Below are 18,404 nucleotides of genomic sequence, written 5' to 3'. Positions count from 1 at the left end.
TTGAAATGTTAGCTATGTCCTTTGGGTTTTGGGTTTGGTGTGCGGCTCAAGAAATCAGCCGCTTCGATGGAATCTGTTGACCTGGAACGCTACAGAATGGTTTCTAGCTCCAGTCCATGTGACTCAATGCACTTTAGTTTGGTGTTTTCCCTTTTTAACGCACCTGTTTCAACTCCTGAAGGACCTGCTGATGAACTGGTGAGTTTAAACTGATCTGTTAGCGCAGGGAAAACACATAACATTGCAGTGGGTCCCTCGTGACCAAAGTTTAGCAACACATGGATTGGCCTATCAATCCAAGTAAATGAAGGCGCTATCAGGTCTAAAAGGCACAAGACTTTAGAGCTGCACAGATACTATGCTTAAATCATTGAATCAGGATTGTATTTTCACTACTTTGCTTCAATACATATTTGCTTACTGATATGTCTATTTATAGACATTACTATAGTTCAGACAATGGGGATGCAGTACCTACTTAATACCAACATACTGGAGTGCCTATTTTGTAAAACATCTTCTGTAGCTTGCAAATGACTTACTGTTTGCTATGCATTCACCATAGTGGAGATTCATTTTATTGGTTCATGAAGTCTCTATAAAATACTGTAATTTGTAGAGATGGAACCGATCCAAATATATATCCTATATCAGTATGGGGGCCGAGCATTAACACCACTTCACTCATTGGATATCATATGGACAGGGCTTACTGATCCATTTTCCACTCTACAGCTTGCACTGCACAATGAACCTGCCATAACATGACATGTCACCAATCCAGATTCCGTTCCACATCTTACCATAAATCCGCGGCAACTTCAGTCTGTACCTAAGCGAGCAAATAACATTAATTGATGGTTTGACTAGAACTAGAAGACTGGAAAAGCACAGCCTGGTCTGATGAATCCTGACATTTGCTATGGCACACAGACGACAGATTCTGAATTTGGCCCTAACAGCATGAATACATGGGGCCAACCTACACGGTATCAACAGTACAGGCTGGTGGAGGTGGTGTAATGGTGTGGGGAATGTTTTCTTCGTACACACTAAGCCTGTTAATACCAATCAATCATTGCTTGTACGCCACAGCCTGTTTAAGTATTGTTCCTGACCAAGTGCATTGGTTCATGGCCAAAATTGACCAACTTCTAATGGCTACTTCCAGTATGAAAACGCACCATGTCACAAAGCAAAATTGGACTCAAACTTGATTCATGAACAAGACAGTGAGCTCAATGTTCTTCAGAAACCTTCCTGGTCAACAGATCTGAATCCAATAGAACACCTTTGGGATGTGGAAGAACATGACGTTCGCAGCATGAACATACACCTAAAAATTCCACATGAGGAACTACCTGATGCAAACATGTCAACATGGCCTAGAATCTCAAAGAAATGCTTCGAATATCTTGTGGAATCCATGTTATGAAGAATTGAAGCTGTACCCATTAATGTCTCACCATCTGTAACGATTGTTAACTATTGTGATCCACTTGCAAAATAGTTATCCGCTGTGATATATCAAATCATGACTCATATTTTAATCTACACAATAGCAAAACGCAGCCCTACAACAGATCGATCAGTAGGTTAGAAAGATCAGAAAGCCAAGCTCTATAACCTCACCTGCTCAGTGTCATGGCAAACATCAGGCTGGGCAAACATTTGTCCAAGCTGGAGCAGGTGTGGATTCAGAGCTTCCTTGGAGCTGCCCTTCAGCACGGCCGCTAGTACCATCAGAGGAGCCCATGGGGAAGAAGAGGAGGAGGAAGAAGAGTTCTCTACATCAGCCAGCAGGAGACGGAGGAACACCTCAGGACTCACAAAGGCACCCAGCAGCTCAGCTGACTCCAAACACTGAGAGAGAGAGAGAGAGAGAGAGAGAGAGAGAGAGAGAGAGAGAGAGAGAGAGAGAGAGAGAGAGAGAGAGAGAGAGAGAGAAATCCCAATTACAAATTTAGACTCATCAATCCATGAACCTTGCATCATTGGTGTTCTACCACAAATGTTCTTCTTGTTTGTCCATTTCCCTTTTACTTAGCAACAGCTTGACAGTTACACACCCTTTCAGACCCATACAACTGAGTTGTCTTCTCACAGTGGAAGGATGGACAGCAACACCTGTGCTGTGAATTCTGAAGCAGGAGTGGAGCTCTTTCACATCTCTCTCAAAGACAAAAACTTTAAGCGTTGTTGCCTGATGGGGACAGTTTCAGTGGTCTAGCAGGTCTTGCGTGGTTGTTAGGAGTTCCATTTTTTTCGTATCTTTTAATATTTTTTGAGCTCACTTCTTGGACACTCCTGATTTGTGCTTATTTTCCTTTGACTTTCCTTTTCCTTCTGCGAGGGCAACATATTATACCTAATATCCTAAGAACTATCTTGTGAAAAATGGAGAACCTCTGCTTAATGGTTGGTTTGACTGGAAATTAAATAAATGAATGGTGACGTCTGACTTTTGCACTAATAAATTTAGCCCATGTTTTTGAAGGTGTTTTGCACCACCCCTGGCACCGCAAAGATAAATATGATATTCTGGAACAAACTGCATTTGGTAAACCAGACAGAAATAAATATGTTGTTGGCAATATTTTTGAAAAATCACTGCTTGCTTATATACTTTTGGCCTGCTGTCTATGTGGCGTGACATTCTGCATTAGCGGTGATGGGGCATTGCTAATTGTTGCGTCTGCGCTAATCAGATGTGACTGAGACACATTCCTTACAGCTCTCTGAGGAACGTCTTGACTGTCAGAGCTCATATAAAACCTCAGATCAGCTCACGACTTCAGAGGAGACTACGCTATTATAGTGTGCATGTGGTGTTGCTTAGCAAATCCTAAACATTGTGTCATCCTTTACGTACAGCATATGAAAGAATTTGGCATAATCGAACGTATATTAACCCTGCCTTCAACGTAAAAGAGCTCTCTAAGACAAACTAAACGATGTAGATTATACAGTAATGTCCAGTCAAGAGCAGAGTGAATGGATGTGGATGTGAAGCCCCTCGCTTCATGACACGTGATGAATCTGGCTCTTCAATGTAATGAACTATGGTTGAGATCAATGGAAATAGGGACTCATTGTGCTGAATATATGTCTGGTTTTCTCCCTGTTACACCTGGGTGTGTTAAGGCAGGTGTTTTGTGCTAAAAACACAATGAGCAGCGCATGATCTTACTACAACTAGAATTGTCTATGACAATACTGAGCCATATGGATACTGTAGTTTATGGAACTGAGTGTAAAAGTATAGATTGACGTGAATTAGATGGTTATCTTTGTGTTGTAGACATTGTGACCCCTGGTTCCCATCACCACCACTGTAAACTCATTCAACAAGTTTCTTTACAGTGCACCATTTCATATCAAATCACTCTGAATGACTTTTTAGATCTCAGTGATGTAATTTTGCTATTTGAAAAATTGGTGGAATTCCTCTTTAAGAATGTACTGAAAGGTTTCTATTTAGCAAATGCTGTAATCTTACGTGTGTTCTGGCAGCTGGCTCTGGATCAGTGCAGGCACGGTACAGCGTTGTGAGCAGAGGTTGCAGGTGCTGTGTGCAGTGTTCTTCAGCATGCAGCAGGAGAACCCTCAGCAGCTGCAGCGTTTTCACCCGCGTCTGCGCCAGCCAATCAGTGGCATCGCGGCCCACAGCGGGCATCAGCTTCGACAGGTTCCTTACTACCAGCTCCCTGCAGCCCAGCGTTGGACGCTCCACTGTGAGTGAGTGAGTGAGTGAGTGAGTGAGTGAGTGAGTGAGTGAGTGAGTGAGTGAGTGAGAGAGTGAGAGAGTGAGAGAGTGAGTGAGTGAGTGAGTGAGTGAGTGAGTGAGTGAGTGAGTGAGAGAGTGAGAGAGTGAGAGAGAGAGTGAGAGAGAGAGTGAGAGAGTGAGAGAGTGAGAGAGAGAGTGAGAGAGTGAGAGAGAGAGAGAGAGAGAGAGAGAGAGAGAGAGAGAGAGAGAGAGAGAGAGAGAAATCCCAATTACACATTTAGACTCATCAATCCATGAACCATGAAGAGAGAGGGGAAGAGAGGAGTGAGTCGGTGATTAAGGTGTAGCAGGTTTTGACCCTTCAACCTCAATCACACTTAAGATTCCTTCAACAGCCAAATCTCTGAAACTGTGATTAGTTAATTAGTTACTGTTAAAGAGCACATATCATGAAAAACAACATTTTTTAAACAAGAGTTTGATGTAGTAAGTAGGGCTGGATGGTGTGGCGGTAATACTGTATACTGTATGAAATTGATGGCGTTGATGGCATTTTGAATACAGTCAAAATGATGACTATTTCAGAATTATGACATGTTAAACTGCTAGTTCCATGACTGAACATATAAATAAACACATTCTATCCATTTACATTTTAGAGGGCTCACTGATTGGTGGCATGGGAGCTCACTGATAAGTGACACTAACAGAAAATGGTTAAAAAATTAGAGATCAGAAATTATTTTAACTTATCGCTCCATTTACCCCCATTCATTCAGGTCTCGCTTGCAGGCGTCCTCTGGCATTTTGCAGTCGTGTTTTTGATATAATTGGGGAAATAGAAGAAGCCAGGCTACTCATAAACCGATCAGAACAGAGCTCATATTTCTTCAGCCGCATTAACAAAAACAGCCTGTCTAATTCTAAGAAATGAGTGTTTGGAAAAGGGTAAAAATAAATTATGGTTCTTTTTGGTTCTTAAAACTACACAAACTTCAAAGGAAGAAACGTGAGTTCAAACTTTCACATTGTTCAGAGAAGACATTTCACTAAACGTATTGTATTGTTTTTATTAACATCACTTTGGATTGCAATTTAATTGAGTACCACTCCTGTCCTGCTGGTAGTTATTCTATATCAAAGCAACATTTCAGTGAAAGATTAAATTCACCCAGTTTTCACCCCTGATTACTTCACATGCAGTCAATCTGCAATGGCATGATTGGATTGGATTGCAATGTCAGCTTAAACTTCACTGATTAGCATGGTGCTAACTGCTGCTGAATATGGTGCTAAATTGACCAAATCACAATGACTGGCTACATTTGTGGTAAATAGACAATTAGAGAAATTTGAGTTGTTGGCAAAATATAACTGTAAAGATGTATACTATGACATATCTGGGCCTGTGCTTGGTGCAAAAGCATTTTTTCCTCACTGGGACCTCCTAAACCTCACTAGAGCTTCAAAATATATTCCTATCAGCATGACAGCACTGGGGTAAAACAAAAGCAGAACCAAGTACACACACACACACACACACACACACACACACACACACACACCTTCAACCTTCCTCTGAAAGCTCATTTTTGAACTCCTGTCTAATTTTATTGAAAGTGAGCAAAGGAGAGAAGAGGAGGGAGAACAAAGAGTCAGAAAATGAAAGAGAGAATGAAAGAGGAGAGAGAGTGAGAGAGGACAGCTGTAAATCAGACAGAGACACATATAGCACACGACAGGACACAGCACAGCAGCACAGGGCAGGACAAAACAGGACTTTTCTGCTTATTCTACCTGTCCGACAGTGACCTCTTCATACAGAGATTTACAGCACTCTGTGAGTGAGTGAGTGAGTGTGTGTGTGTGTGTGTGTGTGTGTGTGTGTGTGTGTGTTAGTTTTTGTGCATATACGATATAGAAAAGTCCTGACTAAAGTGAATCCCAGAGGAAAAACATGCCTATCCTAACAGAACAAGACAAACACCTACTGTCCTCTATATTGTGTGTAAATTTCAAGATGAATGACCAAAAATTCCAGAATTACGTGGAAAAATGTCTGGTTCCATTGACTTACATTATAAGCAAAGTACATTTTTTCCTTCGTCTGTAAAGTTGCACTCAAATGGTTAATGATGAATAATATGCATATGTGTATATCACTGCTGTCGGAAGATAACCTTGTATCTCCAAAAGAGTACCTTTACAGGAGAAGGAAAAAACATACTTCACTTTCAATGTAAGTCAAAGGAACCAGAATTTTTCCCATGTCATTTTGGGTAATTTCATTTAGGCCACTCATCACAAAATTCACAAACAATGTAAAGAGTAACAGATACTTTCAAATTATTAAAACTGAAAAATGCCAAAAATGGAGATACAAGTTTTTCTTCCGACAGCAACTATATGTGTGTGTGTGTGTGTGTGTGTGTGTGTGTGTATATTATATATATATATATATATATATATATATATATATATATATATATATATATATATATATATATAATTTTTATTTATTTATTTTTTGGGTCAATTTTTACTTTTTTGCCTTATTTGCCTTGTGTTCAAATTTTATTATAAAGGACCAATAGTAAATAGAAAACAAACACATTTCTTCACACCTATGTTCTTACCTTAACATTTAACAAACTTACGGGAACTACACTTCAGACAATACTATTATATATGCAGACTTACATATATTTAATACATATATGCCGTATTTATGACCCCATATCCTGAAGTCCTGACTCTGCATAAAAACAAGTGAGATATGTCTGTGCCTGTTCCCACTCCTTCATTAGTGTCTAACCCCACCCGGACGACCAAGCTGACTCTGACAGGCTGTAGATCCTGAGTGTGTGTGTGTGTGTGTGTGTGTGTGTGTGTGTGTGTGTGTGTGTGTGTGCGTGCGTGTGCGTGCGCGTGTGTGTATCCTGCGGGGTCTGCTCTATTATCACTGTAACTCCTACTGTCAGCGTACTGCTGTAATTACCCAAACCTGTCTAGACCAGCAGCGCATTACTGCACCTATACACTCCACAGCTACACAGTACAGATAACAGAATTCCACGTAAAATAAATCTGTTGGATATTGTGATGGGATAAAATTAGGATTAGTATAGACTATAGACTTTCAATGTATCTCTGACTGGACACACAGACCTTAACTTGAAAACTGAGTGTCCTCTTATTTCAAATGAAATGTGTTTATTGGAGAAACACTGTGATGACAATAAAAATGTCATATCATGCACTTTCCTTCACCTGGTAACCCATTCTACTCATTTCATTCTGACATCCACACAGCTGCATAAGCTGAAATGTTTCCACTAATGCTGGAAGAACAGTGCCCGTTTCTCTAGAGCAGCACCAGAACACATGCTGCACTGAGCTGATAGTTAAGTGGACTGCTGTGTTTACTTGCACAGGATCAGATCAAGAGCTCTTTCATTACAGCGATAAACATTAGCAATGAGTGCTAACACGCGGTTTGTTTTGAGCTACTTGATCCTCTCTCTACTGCAGCTTTCATGCATACACATGGACCAAAACACAGAGCACTAACTCACTCACTATCCGGCCCATCAGTGCCCCGGGCTGCGGAGTTCAAAGGCAGGAGGCTTAACGCTGCTGACCCATCAATCTTACTGCTTTAAGAGTGATGAGAGACACTGGAGCAATTCAAAAGTATGCGTACTCAAACGTTCGGGCATCCCTGGTCAAATTACATGTTTTTTTTTCTTCTAAGTGAAAATAACACATGTATACACAAGCACAATTACAGTTTATTTGCTGAACTTATTGGAAGAAATTAAATGGATCTAAAAAAAAAAAAAAAGTAATAAAAGCTATCAAGCATTTTGTACTTTTTGTTTTATTTATTTATTTATTTTTTAAGTGAAAATAACACATGTATACACAAGCACATTTACAGTTTATTTGCTGAACTTATTGGAAGAAATTACATTGATCTAAAAAAAGAAATAATAGCTATCTAGCCTTTTGTGCTTTTTATTTTATTTATTTTTTTCTAAGTGAAAATAAGTTAACACAAGCACAATATCAGTTTATTTGCTGAACGTACTGTAAGAAAAAAGTTATCAAACATTTTGTGCTTTTTATATTATAGTTTTTTTCATGTATACACAAACACAATTACAGTTTATTTGCTGAACCTATTGGAAGAAATTACATTGATCTAAAAAAAGAAATAATAGCTATCTAGCCTTTTGTGCTTTTTATTTTATTTATTTTTTTCTAAGTGAAAATAAGTTAACACAAGTGCAATTTCAGTTTATTTGCTAAACGTACTGCAAGAAAAAAGTTATCAAACATTTTGTGCTTTATATATTATATTTTCATGTATACAGAAACACAATTATATTTTATTTACTGAACGTATTGGAAGAAATAAAAAAAAATAACAAAATGTATCAAATAATTTGTCATTTTTATTTTATTTTTTTGCATTTATCACTTCTGCAGGCCTCCTAGTCACCATGCTGGTAGCTGATATTTGAAGTTTAATTTAAACATTTTATATATATATATATATATTATATATATATTTGGTAATAATTCAATTTTAATCATAAAATATTAAATAGAAACATTTAGAGTGATGCACCGACTGCAATAAAAAAACTACTTATTTAGAATAGATTTGAGATCCACTTAGAATACATTTTGATAAAGCACTCTGCTGTTGTAAATTTGTCCCTAATTTGAGCCGTTCTTTGCTGTTACTGGCAGTTTTTCTTCATATAATTCTTAATACATTTCATCACATTCATCACGCTACACCTCAATTCTACACCAGTCACATCACCAAACGCACTAGCTGTGTTTCAGCTGCAGCTCAACCAATATACTATATTATATACATTATATATTTACATTTACAGCAATTGCCCTGGCAAGGTAGTGTGAGAAGTCATGCCCAAGGACTTTTATTGGTATAGTGTAGGGAACTTGCCGGAGTGGGCGATTATACCCCAGTCTACAGTGTAGAAGGCAGAGATATTAATCACTGCACTATACCAATACATACATTTTTATGTAATGTATATACATAACATATAACATGACACTTAAAGTTTTAGCAGGCCAAGCATCAATGAACATTTGTCACCAGGTGTCTAGTTCTAGCAAACAGGTGGGTTTAAAAGCCCAAACTCCTGGGGACATTTAAATTTTGAATGTTTCAAGTATTTATGTAATATTTGTAATTTATGTAATGCTAATTCTGAAACTGATGCCTGTAGCATTTTCCACAAAGTTAGGACTGGGGCAATTTAAGACTAGGAATGTTACAAAACATTTAAAAACCATCCTAAACAGGTGATGCAATCAAGCTTGTGTATAAAAGCAGCATCCAGGTAAGGCGTAGTCCAATCCATCTAAGGATGGACTGAGGCTTGCCACTTTGCCCAAAAAAGCATCAGTGAATAATCCAATAACGTTAGAATGTTCCTCAATAAGTGACTGCAAGGGACTTGGGTAATTCACTTTCTGCAGTGCATAAGATCAACAAAAGCGGCAAGGCCGAGAACCACAACTGAACGTCTGTAACCTTCAATCTCTGAGACGGCACTTAAAACTAGAACCTGCTGTGACTGATATCAACACATTGGCTTGGTAATACTTTTTTTCCAATTTAAGAATTCATATCCAGAAACACCGCATTCTTCACTGGGCTCAAGCTCATCTGAATCTGTGAAAACATGCATCGTCGTCTGATGATTTTCAACTTTGCTTCTGGACATAATTAACCTTGTGTTCTCCAGGCCAAAGAAGGAAAGGACCGGCCCGATTGTTACCAGCGTAAAGTTGAAAAGCCAAGATCTGTCATGATATGGGAATGTATTAGTGCTCAAGGCAGACTATATAATCATACAGCTGAAGACTTATATAACAGAAGAACTGCTCTGATGTCACAGTTCGACCAGCACACACTGCATTCAAAATTCCAACATCACCACCCAATTTTAAACTCCACGACACTGAATTCTGCGGTACGCAGGCTCTCTAGGACTGAATTTGATCCTCTGCTCCATCTGAATGGTTGGGAATGTTCCTATCACTGATCTGAACTGAACTTGCACTTAACCTGCCCTGAGGAAGGTCAGGCACTATAATTTACTTCATAAGAATCCAAGCCACTGCACTGCCTTCACAATGAGGTCAGCTGAAACGCAACTTCAAAAATACTGTCAAAAATATTTGTCAACATCTTCTCTGGAGATAGAGGTAAATGAGGTGAAAGTTATTGAGCAGTGCAGCGTACAGCAGATATGTGGCCTGTAATGTGCCAAAGAGAGGAATGCAGAAGTTCACTGTGTCCGAAATCTTTCAGCCCAACAGTACCTCAGTCTTGCATCAATCATTAATAAATCATCTTGCAGCTGCTCATGATAATTATTAATAAAAACAGTAAGGTTTGCCAGACTGGTAAACTCCAGTTGACCCAGTTTCACTTAAGTTAAAAAAATAGAGACTGAGATTTGGGCAGGAAAATCTCATTCCTGAGGAGTAAGTAAGCATTAATTACTTTACTGGCTTGATTCTTTCATACACTGATTCTACATACAAGTCCATTGTTTTCATACTCCAATTTTAATCTTGTCTACACTAGCCCACTTTTATGCATTTTGTGGTCTTTCCATTGTGGCTAAGAAAGACTTTTTTGTGTGATAATGGCAGCCTAGCTAAAACCACATTTACAATCTAGATTAACAATGGAACAAAAAAAACCCAACAATTTAAAAATCTCAACTCCCAATTTTATTGTTGGTGTGCTAAATAACAGAGTTTAACCTGTTTAACTCCTTGGAACCACTGGTGGTTCGCTCTTCATCATATTCTGTACTTCATATTTCATAATCTTCACTCAAAAAGGAGGGCGTCATATGAGGCTGTGACTGTCTTCTTTTCAGTCAAATAGATGGGTAATTTTAAAATTAAAATTATAATTAAAGAAGCTGAACTCACATTTTTTTCTACTGAAAGTTGACCCCACCCAACAAATCTGAGCTATCAACTAGATCTCATATGGTGTGTCTTTAAAAAAATATTTTTATAAAAAAATACAAAGACATATTTTCTGTTAATTTGAGGGGAGTTTTTACAAAAAAACAAAAAAACAAAAAAACAAAAAAAAAACACGTTACATGATTCATGCAGTTACTGAATAATTTACCTTAGGATGTGGGCATGTAATTCAACTGGTTAAGAATTAAAGACACACTGTGGATGATAATAAAAACCCCTTCTGATGATGTATCTTGAGGGAGGGAGGACCGCATTGGGGTAGAAATTTTACAGACTGTACGGAAAGTGCTGGAGGGCCATGTATGCGTGTGCACAATAACACTGTCTTTGCCTGTTTGAAATGTGTTTCCTAGCTAGGCTGCCCAGCAGGCCTGCCTATGAGAGTCGCAGTCTTTTAGGAAGTCACTGACTGAGTGACGGATGCCTATTATTGAAATGCGCATGCACAAGACATTTACATTTTACATTTACGGCATTTGGCTGACGCTCTTAACCAGAGTGACTTACAGTTTGATCATTTTACAGGTAGGCGAAGGTGGTGTTAGGAGTCTTGCCCAAGGACTCTTATTGGTATAGTGTAGGGTGTATGCCCAGGTGGGGATTGAACCCCAATTGACAGCGTAGAAGGCAGAGGTGTTACCCACTACACTAACCAACCACCTTGATAGACAAAGAGTAGGTGGCGCTATACACTTCATTAAAAGAAGCCATGCTATTGCCTGCATAATCATACCCTAAATGTAGAGCTAACATACAAATAAAAGCACATTACTGAAACGCAGAAAGCTCAGCAGTGAGTATTCAGTATTTATTTAAACTCTGACTTTAATTAGAAAACATAGTTTATAGTTATAGTAATTAAAAAATATATTTAATTAGAAAATTTGTACTTTTTCAGGTGAGGATAAAGTGCTAGTGTGTGATAACTACGTGCACTTGAATGAAAACTGGAGTAGTAGTTTGATACGCCCATCGCTATTTTCAGGATTATCTTTTTGCAGAGTTTGCTGCTGTAATGTTTGCTAGCTTGGAAGCTATAATGCTAGTGCTATTAGAGCAAGTAGAACATTTTTTCCACTTTTACACTCAAGAGAAAATGATCAATTCGCGCAATTTTGCTAATGTGTCTGTGAAACTGTAACAATGTTTTATTTTTCGTGGACAGTCTATTACAATGCCTCAAAAATAATACAATATTACCTTTGTTATTCATTTCTACTGTTCATTTTATTGAATCTTTTTATTTAATTTTTTTTATTTATTTTTAAATTTGTATTACCTTTTCATGATTCCTTCCTCATTCACTGCTTTCATTTTTTCTGTTTTCAGTTCCATTTTTACAGTGGTTTTTATGGTCTTTCTCCTTATAAATCACTTGGAGCTGCATAACAAATGTCCAAGAGGTGCTGTATATATAAAGTTCCCACGGTTATGATCATGAGTCAGATAGATGGTAACATCCTGATAAATGAGATATTACACAATCACAGCAGCAGAGACTGACTGTGCTTGTTTTGTGTTTAGAAAAAATACACTTTTGATATTATTTGCGCTTTTAAATTGATTCATCTTTCCTACTTAAAACAGAAAAAAGAAAAAAATTGGATTATTTATTTGCAAATGGCCCATTAATATCTTCAGTCTTGGCCATTTGTGCAGTTTGGTGTCAGGATAAAAAAACAAAAACACAAAAATCCATTGCCTCTCATTAAAGGATGATTAATTTAGTCATATATCTGCGCCAAAAACAACGAGAAAAAAAAATTAATACTACATGTGCTGATTTTGATACAGCCAGCTTCACAAGACAAATCTATGAACTTCCATTTAGAAATAACCACAGCTAAAAATTGTACATACTAAAACCGTGGAAAGAACATGACACACATATGAAGTTTGTTTACCACATGATTAGGAAAACTTTTTTCTTGAGCTTTAAATCGCTTCAAAGCCCTGAGCAATGGCAGGCTCCCTGTGAGCAGCACTTAAGAGCTAATATTTGTTAAACTCACCCCCAGGCGGGTACCGAGGCGGTGCCGACAGGAGGAAATCCATTTTGTCCTTCAGATCGTCTTCATTTTCTTTCTCCCACTGAGCACCAACCTGCCTCCAAAGCTCCACAGCCACATTCCTGAAGAAAAGCAATAGCATGTTTCAGAAATGATAAATTCTGTGAAAAAATGAATTCTGTGTCTGTGCAGTCAGACTTCGGTCTGAGACTCACTCTAAAAATGAAGGTTCCATTATCAACCTTAATCTTTAATGTTTCAAGACCATTTTAAGACAAGATTGTTTAAGAACCTTTACTACAGGGTGATTCAAAAAGACTCAAAAGAGTCTTACAAAAGATTGAAAATGGTTTAATTGAGCATTAAGTGTATTATGTAATTGTAAAAGTGCTCAATATGACGTCCTCCAGCTGTACGGACATCAAATTTATCCCATATTCAATTGAGCATGTTGGGTGTCATGCTCTTTTGGTGCGATTTCGGAGATCTCCTAGTGTTGTGGAACCAACGACGAACGCTCTGAGCTGTTGGAGATTCACTGCTGACGAAAAATAATGCTGTAGTTATGACGGATTCACTCTTATTGAAGTGGAACATGCAAAACACTTTCTGATCGGGGGTTGCATCTCCTTGCAGACCGAAGGGAGCCATCTTCCGTTGATGGTCAGGAACTATGACGCCCTCTTTCAATCGGTATGTGATTGGTTCCTAGGCGTCTCACGGTTCTAAAAACATGGCGCTTTGAAATCGGATGAATCTTTTGAATCACCCTGCATATATGCTCAAAAACAAAGGTGACACTAAGGGCTCTTTGGGCCACAGAAGAACCAATGATCAATGTCTGGAAAAGAGATCAGTGAGTGTGTACAACCTTTTACAGGTTTAAAGAACCTTCTAATGCAGTTCAGCTAACAACATTGTATTGGTGTGCTTTGTATGTTGTCTTCTAGAGTGAAAGTCCTGTTCCCGGCCAATCACAACACAGTTCCAGAAATCAGCCAATCATATGTCGGGACCCGCCCTCAGCTGTCAAAAGTGAACTAAACTCTTGCACGAGCCGAAGCTTAATAGCAAGCAGAAAGCTCAGTCAAGTGTCAGGTGATGTTTCCATGCAAGCGCTACTTCCGCGCGAGTAACTCTTCACATGAGGAAAACCACTCTCTCGCGCGAGTAGCTGACAACTACTTGGACGTGTGAGAGTACATGGTGGGAAAACCTGCTTCACATTCGACTGTAAAACAGCTCCGCACCGCAAACATTTAAATCTCATTGGATGTTTTTCGGAACCTTTGGCACCAGAAAACTGGAACTGTGTTTCCCCAGCACATCGATCCAAAGATACCTGCTTGAGATTGGTACTAACAGAACCTATTGGTACTTGAAGGTGTTCTCCTCTGTCTTGTCGCTAATAAGGCCGCTTTGAAGCTAAAACTAACACTATTAGTATTTATGCCAGCCTCAAATAAGTTGTTTGGCTCATTTTACAAAGAAAAATAAGACTGTGTATATCTATATTACAGTACTGATCCAGTACCCCAACCGTATTTCAGAGTGTGAATATGATAATAATAGACTGTGTAGGTTGTTACTTTATCTCTGGGATGTCATCGCTGAGGCTGCTGAGCAGCAGTGGAATGAGCTTGTGGAAGTAGGAGTATCTGTCCCGCAGGTGGAGGAGCCAGTGACCGACCACAACTGTCACAGCTTTCCTTACCTGAAGGGAGAAGAACAGTGAGAAACACTGAATAAAGCATTCCACACAACAGCAGCAAACACAGAAACACTAACAGACACAATGATCTGTGTGTTTGCTCAGTACTCGGATGAGCAGCATGTTACTTTGAATGAAACAGCTTTATTTGAAATTGGTGATGAGCTGTCTGTAGGCTACATTTCAAACAGTGTGGACAAAGCGTTTTGGTAAAACGTGAGCACATAAATGGTACGCTTTGTCAAACTCATCAGCAACACAATGGACCATTTAGTCTGAGAAGACATAAAACGTGAAAGTTTAGCTCTTCTGAGGCATTATGGTCGGATGTGACTCCTGATGTTGCAGAGACTTTACTAAAAGAGACAGATTAGGATCAAAACTATGAAATGTACTTCACTTACAGCTGTACAGAAGTGCATGGAACAAAACTGCGACGCTGGTCAATTCAAGGTAAATAATGCAGCATAGCCAAATAAAGCACTACTTTAAAGGGGACCTATTATGTCAATGTTCTAGAATGTTCTAGAACTATAATACATTTACATGCTTTAGCGTTCCAAAAACATTATTTTTCTCATACTGTACATCTCTATTCACCCTCTGTCTGAAACGCTGTTAGCTCTCCTGTATCTTTCAGCACACCCTCTCAATAAGCCCACTGTGCTTTGACTGGTCAGCTTGTCTACTTTGGTCTTATTGGTCATTTGCCAGATCGATTCCGCCCCTACACATTCTGTCCCTGTCTTGCAGTCTGCAGACACACCCTTCTCTCCTGATCAGCTAAATACCGCTGTGGCTCTTTTTCCAATGGCGTCTGTTCTGCCGTTTCACTTTGAGTCAGAATCTGATCCTGAAAGTCTAGTCTTGTCCAGACAGCTACAAAACTGAACAAACCTCCTGCCTCCAGTAGTTGCTGTGCATTGCGTTAGTGTGTGCCAAGCTTGCCAGTAGGTAGGTATTAAGGATTGTATAACGATAATCTCCTTGGATCACCACCTTATCGTGGTGGAGGGGTTTGCGTGCTTGAATGATCTTAGGAGCTATGTTGTCTGGAGCAAAAGCTCCTGGTAGGGTCTCCCATGGCAAACTGGTCCTAGGTGACAGTTCAGACAAAGTGTGATCCATAATAACCCCTATGAAGACACAAAAACAGGACTTGTGTACCCTGCCCGGAACAGGGTTACCGGGGCCCCACCCTGGAGCCAGGCCTGGGGGAGGGGCTCGCCAGCGAGCGTCTGGTGGCCGGGCATTTACTCATGGTGCCCGGCCGGGCCCAGCCCGAAGGAGTTACATGAGTCCCCCCTCCCATCGACCCACCACCAATGGGAGGGGCAGTAGTAGGGGTTTGGTGCGTTGTGGATCGGGCAGTGTCCGAAGGCGTGGGCCTTGGCATTCTGATCCTCAGTTGCTGAAACTGGCTTTTGGAACTGGGAACGTTACCTCACTGGCAGGGAAGGAGCCTGAGTTGGTGCGCGAGGTTGAGAGATACCGGCTAGATATAGTCGGGCTCACCTCAACACACAGCTTGGGCTCTGGGTCCAATCTCCTTGAGAGGGGCTGGACTTTATTCTTTTCTGGAGTTGCCCATGGTGAGAGGCGGCGGGCAGGTGTGGGCTTTCTCATAGCCCCTCGACTCAGGTGCCTGTATGTTGGGGTTTTCTCCGGTGGACGAGAGGGTAGCTTCCCTACGCCTTCGGGTTGGGGAACGGGTCCTGACTGTTGTCTGTGCTTATGCACCGAACAGCAGTTCAGAGTACCCAGCCTTCTTAGAGTCCTTGGGAAGGGTGCTTGAAAGTGCTCCTCCTGGAGACTCGATTGTCCTACTGGGGGACTTCAACGCTCACGTGGGCAATGACAGTGAGACCTGGAGGGGTGTGATTGGGAGGAATGGCCTCTCTGATCTGAACCCGAGTGGTGTTCAGTTTTTGGACTTCTGCGCAAACCACAGTTTGTCCATCACGAACACCATGTTTGAACACAAGGATGTCCATAAGTGCACATGGCACCAGGACACCCTAGGCCGCAGTTCAATGATTGACTTTGTAGTCGTGTCATCGGACTTGCGGCCATGTGTTTTGGACACTCGGGTAAAGAGAGGAGCTGAGCTGTCAACTGATCACCACCTGGTGGCGAGTTGGATCAGGTGGTGGGGGAAGATGCCGGTCAGACCAGGCAAGCCCAAACGCATAGTGAGGGTTTGCTGGGAACGTCTAGCAGAAGAACCTGTCAGATTGATCTTCAACTCACACCTCCGTCAGAACTTTGACCAGATATCGGGGGAGGTGGGGGACATTGACTCAGAATGGGCCATGTTCCGTTCCTCCATTGCTGAAGCGGCTGACTGTAGCTGTGGCCGTAAGGTAGTTGGTGCCTGTCGGGGCGGTAATCCTCGAACCCGGTGGTGGACACCCCAGGTGAGAGATGTCGTCAAGCTGAAGAAGGAGTCCTACCGGGCATGGTTGGCCTGTGGGACACCAGAGGCAGCTGGCAGGTATCGACAGGCCAAGCGATCTGCGGCTTCAGTCGTTGCCAAGGCAAAAACCCGTGTATGGGAGGAGTTTGGTGAGGTCTTGGAAACTGACTTTAAGTCGGCTCCGAAAAGATTCTGGCAAACCGTCAGGCGACTCAGAAGGGGAAAGTAGTGTGCCACTAGCACTGTATATAGTGGAGATGGTGTGCTGCTGACTTCGACTGAAGACGTCATTGGGCGGTGGAAGGAATACTTTGAGGACCTTCTCAATCCCACCGACATGTTCTCCAGTGAGGAGGCTGAGTCTGGGGACATGGGAATAGGCTTGTCCATTACTGAGGCCGAAGTCGCTAAGGTAGTTAAGAAGCTCCTTGGTGGCAAGACTCCAGGGGTGGATGAGATCCGCCCTGAGTTCCTCAAGGCTCTGGATGTTGTGGGGCTGTCTTGGCTGACACGCCTTTTCAACATTGCGTGGACATCGGGGGCAGTGCCACTGGATTGGCAGACTGGGGTGGTGGTGCCTCTTTTTAAAAAAAGGGGACCGGAGGGTGTGTTCCAACTACAGGGGAATCACACTCCTCAGCCTCCCTGGCAAGGTCTATGCAGGGGTACTGGAGAAGAGAGTCCGGCTTATAGTCGAACCTCGGATCCAGGAGGAACAGTGCGGGTTCCGCCCTGGTCGTGGAACACTGGACCAACTCTTCACCCTCTCCAGGATTCTGGAGGGTTCATGGGAGTTTGCCCAACCAGTCCACATGTGCTTTGTGGATCTGGAGAAGGCATTCGACTGTGTTCCCCGGGGTATTCTGTGGGAGGTGCTTCGGGAGTACGGGGTACATGGCTCTTTGCTACGAGCCATTCAGGCCCTGTACAAACAAAGCTGGAGTTTGGTTTGCATAGCCGGCAGTAAGTCAGACTCGTTCCCAGTGAGAGTTGGACTCCGTCAGGGCTGCCCTTTGTCACCGATTCTATTCATAATTTTTATGGATAGAATTTCTAGGCGCAGTCAAGGGATGGAGGGTGTCCGGTTTGGTGACCTCAGGGTCACATCACTGCTGTTTGCAGATGATGTGGTCCTATTGGGGACATCAGGCCGCGAACATCAGCTTTCGCTGGATCGGTTTGCAGCCGAGTGTGAAGCGGCTGGGATGAGAATCAGTACCTCTAAATCCGAGACCATGGTTCTCAGGCGGAAAAGGGTGGAGAGCCCTCTCTGGGTCGGGGATAGGCTCTTGCCTCAAGTGGAGGAGTTTAAGTATCTCGGGGTCTTGTTCACGAGTGATGGTACAAGGGAGCGGGAGATTGACAGGCGGATTGGTGCTGGGTCAGCAGTGATGCGGGCTCTTTACCGGTCTGTTGTGGTAAAGAAAGAGCTGAGCCATAAGGCAAGGCTCTCGATTTACCGGTCGATCTACGTTCCCACCCTCA

At 41.4% G+C, this 18,404-nt stretch overlaps 1 protein-coding gene across 1 annotated transcript in view; it reads right to left on the bottom strand.

The window, feature by feature from the left end:
- The window catches only part of LOC108432422 (dynein assembly factor 5, axonemal), a 57,712-nt gene that overhangs the window by 35,077 nt on the left and 4,231 nt on the right, over positions 1-18,404 (bottom strand). The window contains exons 3-6 of the mRNA XM_017706226.2: positions 14,382-14,506; positions 12,796-12,914; positions 3,500-3,732; positions 1,633-1,863 (exon numbers count right to left, since the gene is read on the bottom strand). Of these exons, the coding sequence (XP_017561715.1) occupies positions 1,633-1,863; positions 3,500-3,732; positions 12,796-12,914; positions 14,382-14,506 (708 nt within the window). The remainder of the gene's footprint in view (positions 1-1,632; positions 1,864-3,499; positions 3,733-12,795; positions 12,915-14,381; positions 14,507-18,404) is intronic.

This window comes from Pygocentrus nattereri, chromosome 14 (assembly GCF_015220715.1).
Source record: "Pygocentrus nattereri isolate fPygNat1 chromosome 14, fPygNat1.pri, whole genome shotgun sequence".
In the NCBI taxonomy this organism is placed as follows: Eukaryota; Metazoa; Chordata; class Actinopteri; order Characiformes; family Serrasalmidae; genus Pygocentrus; species Pygocentrus nattereri.
Note: the sequence above shows the minus strand (reverse complement) of the source record. Positions and strands in the feature narration are given on the sequence as shown.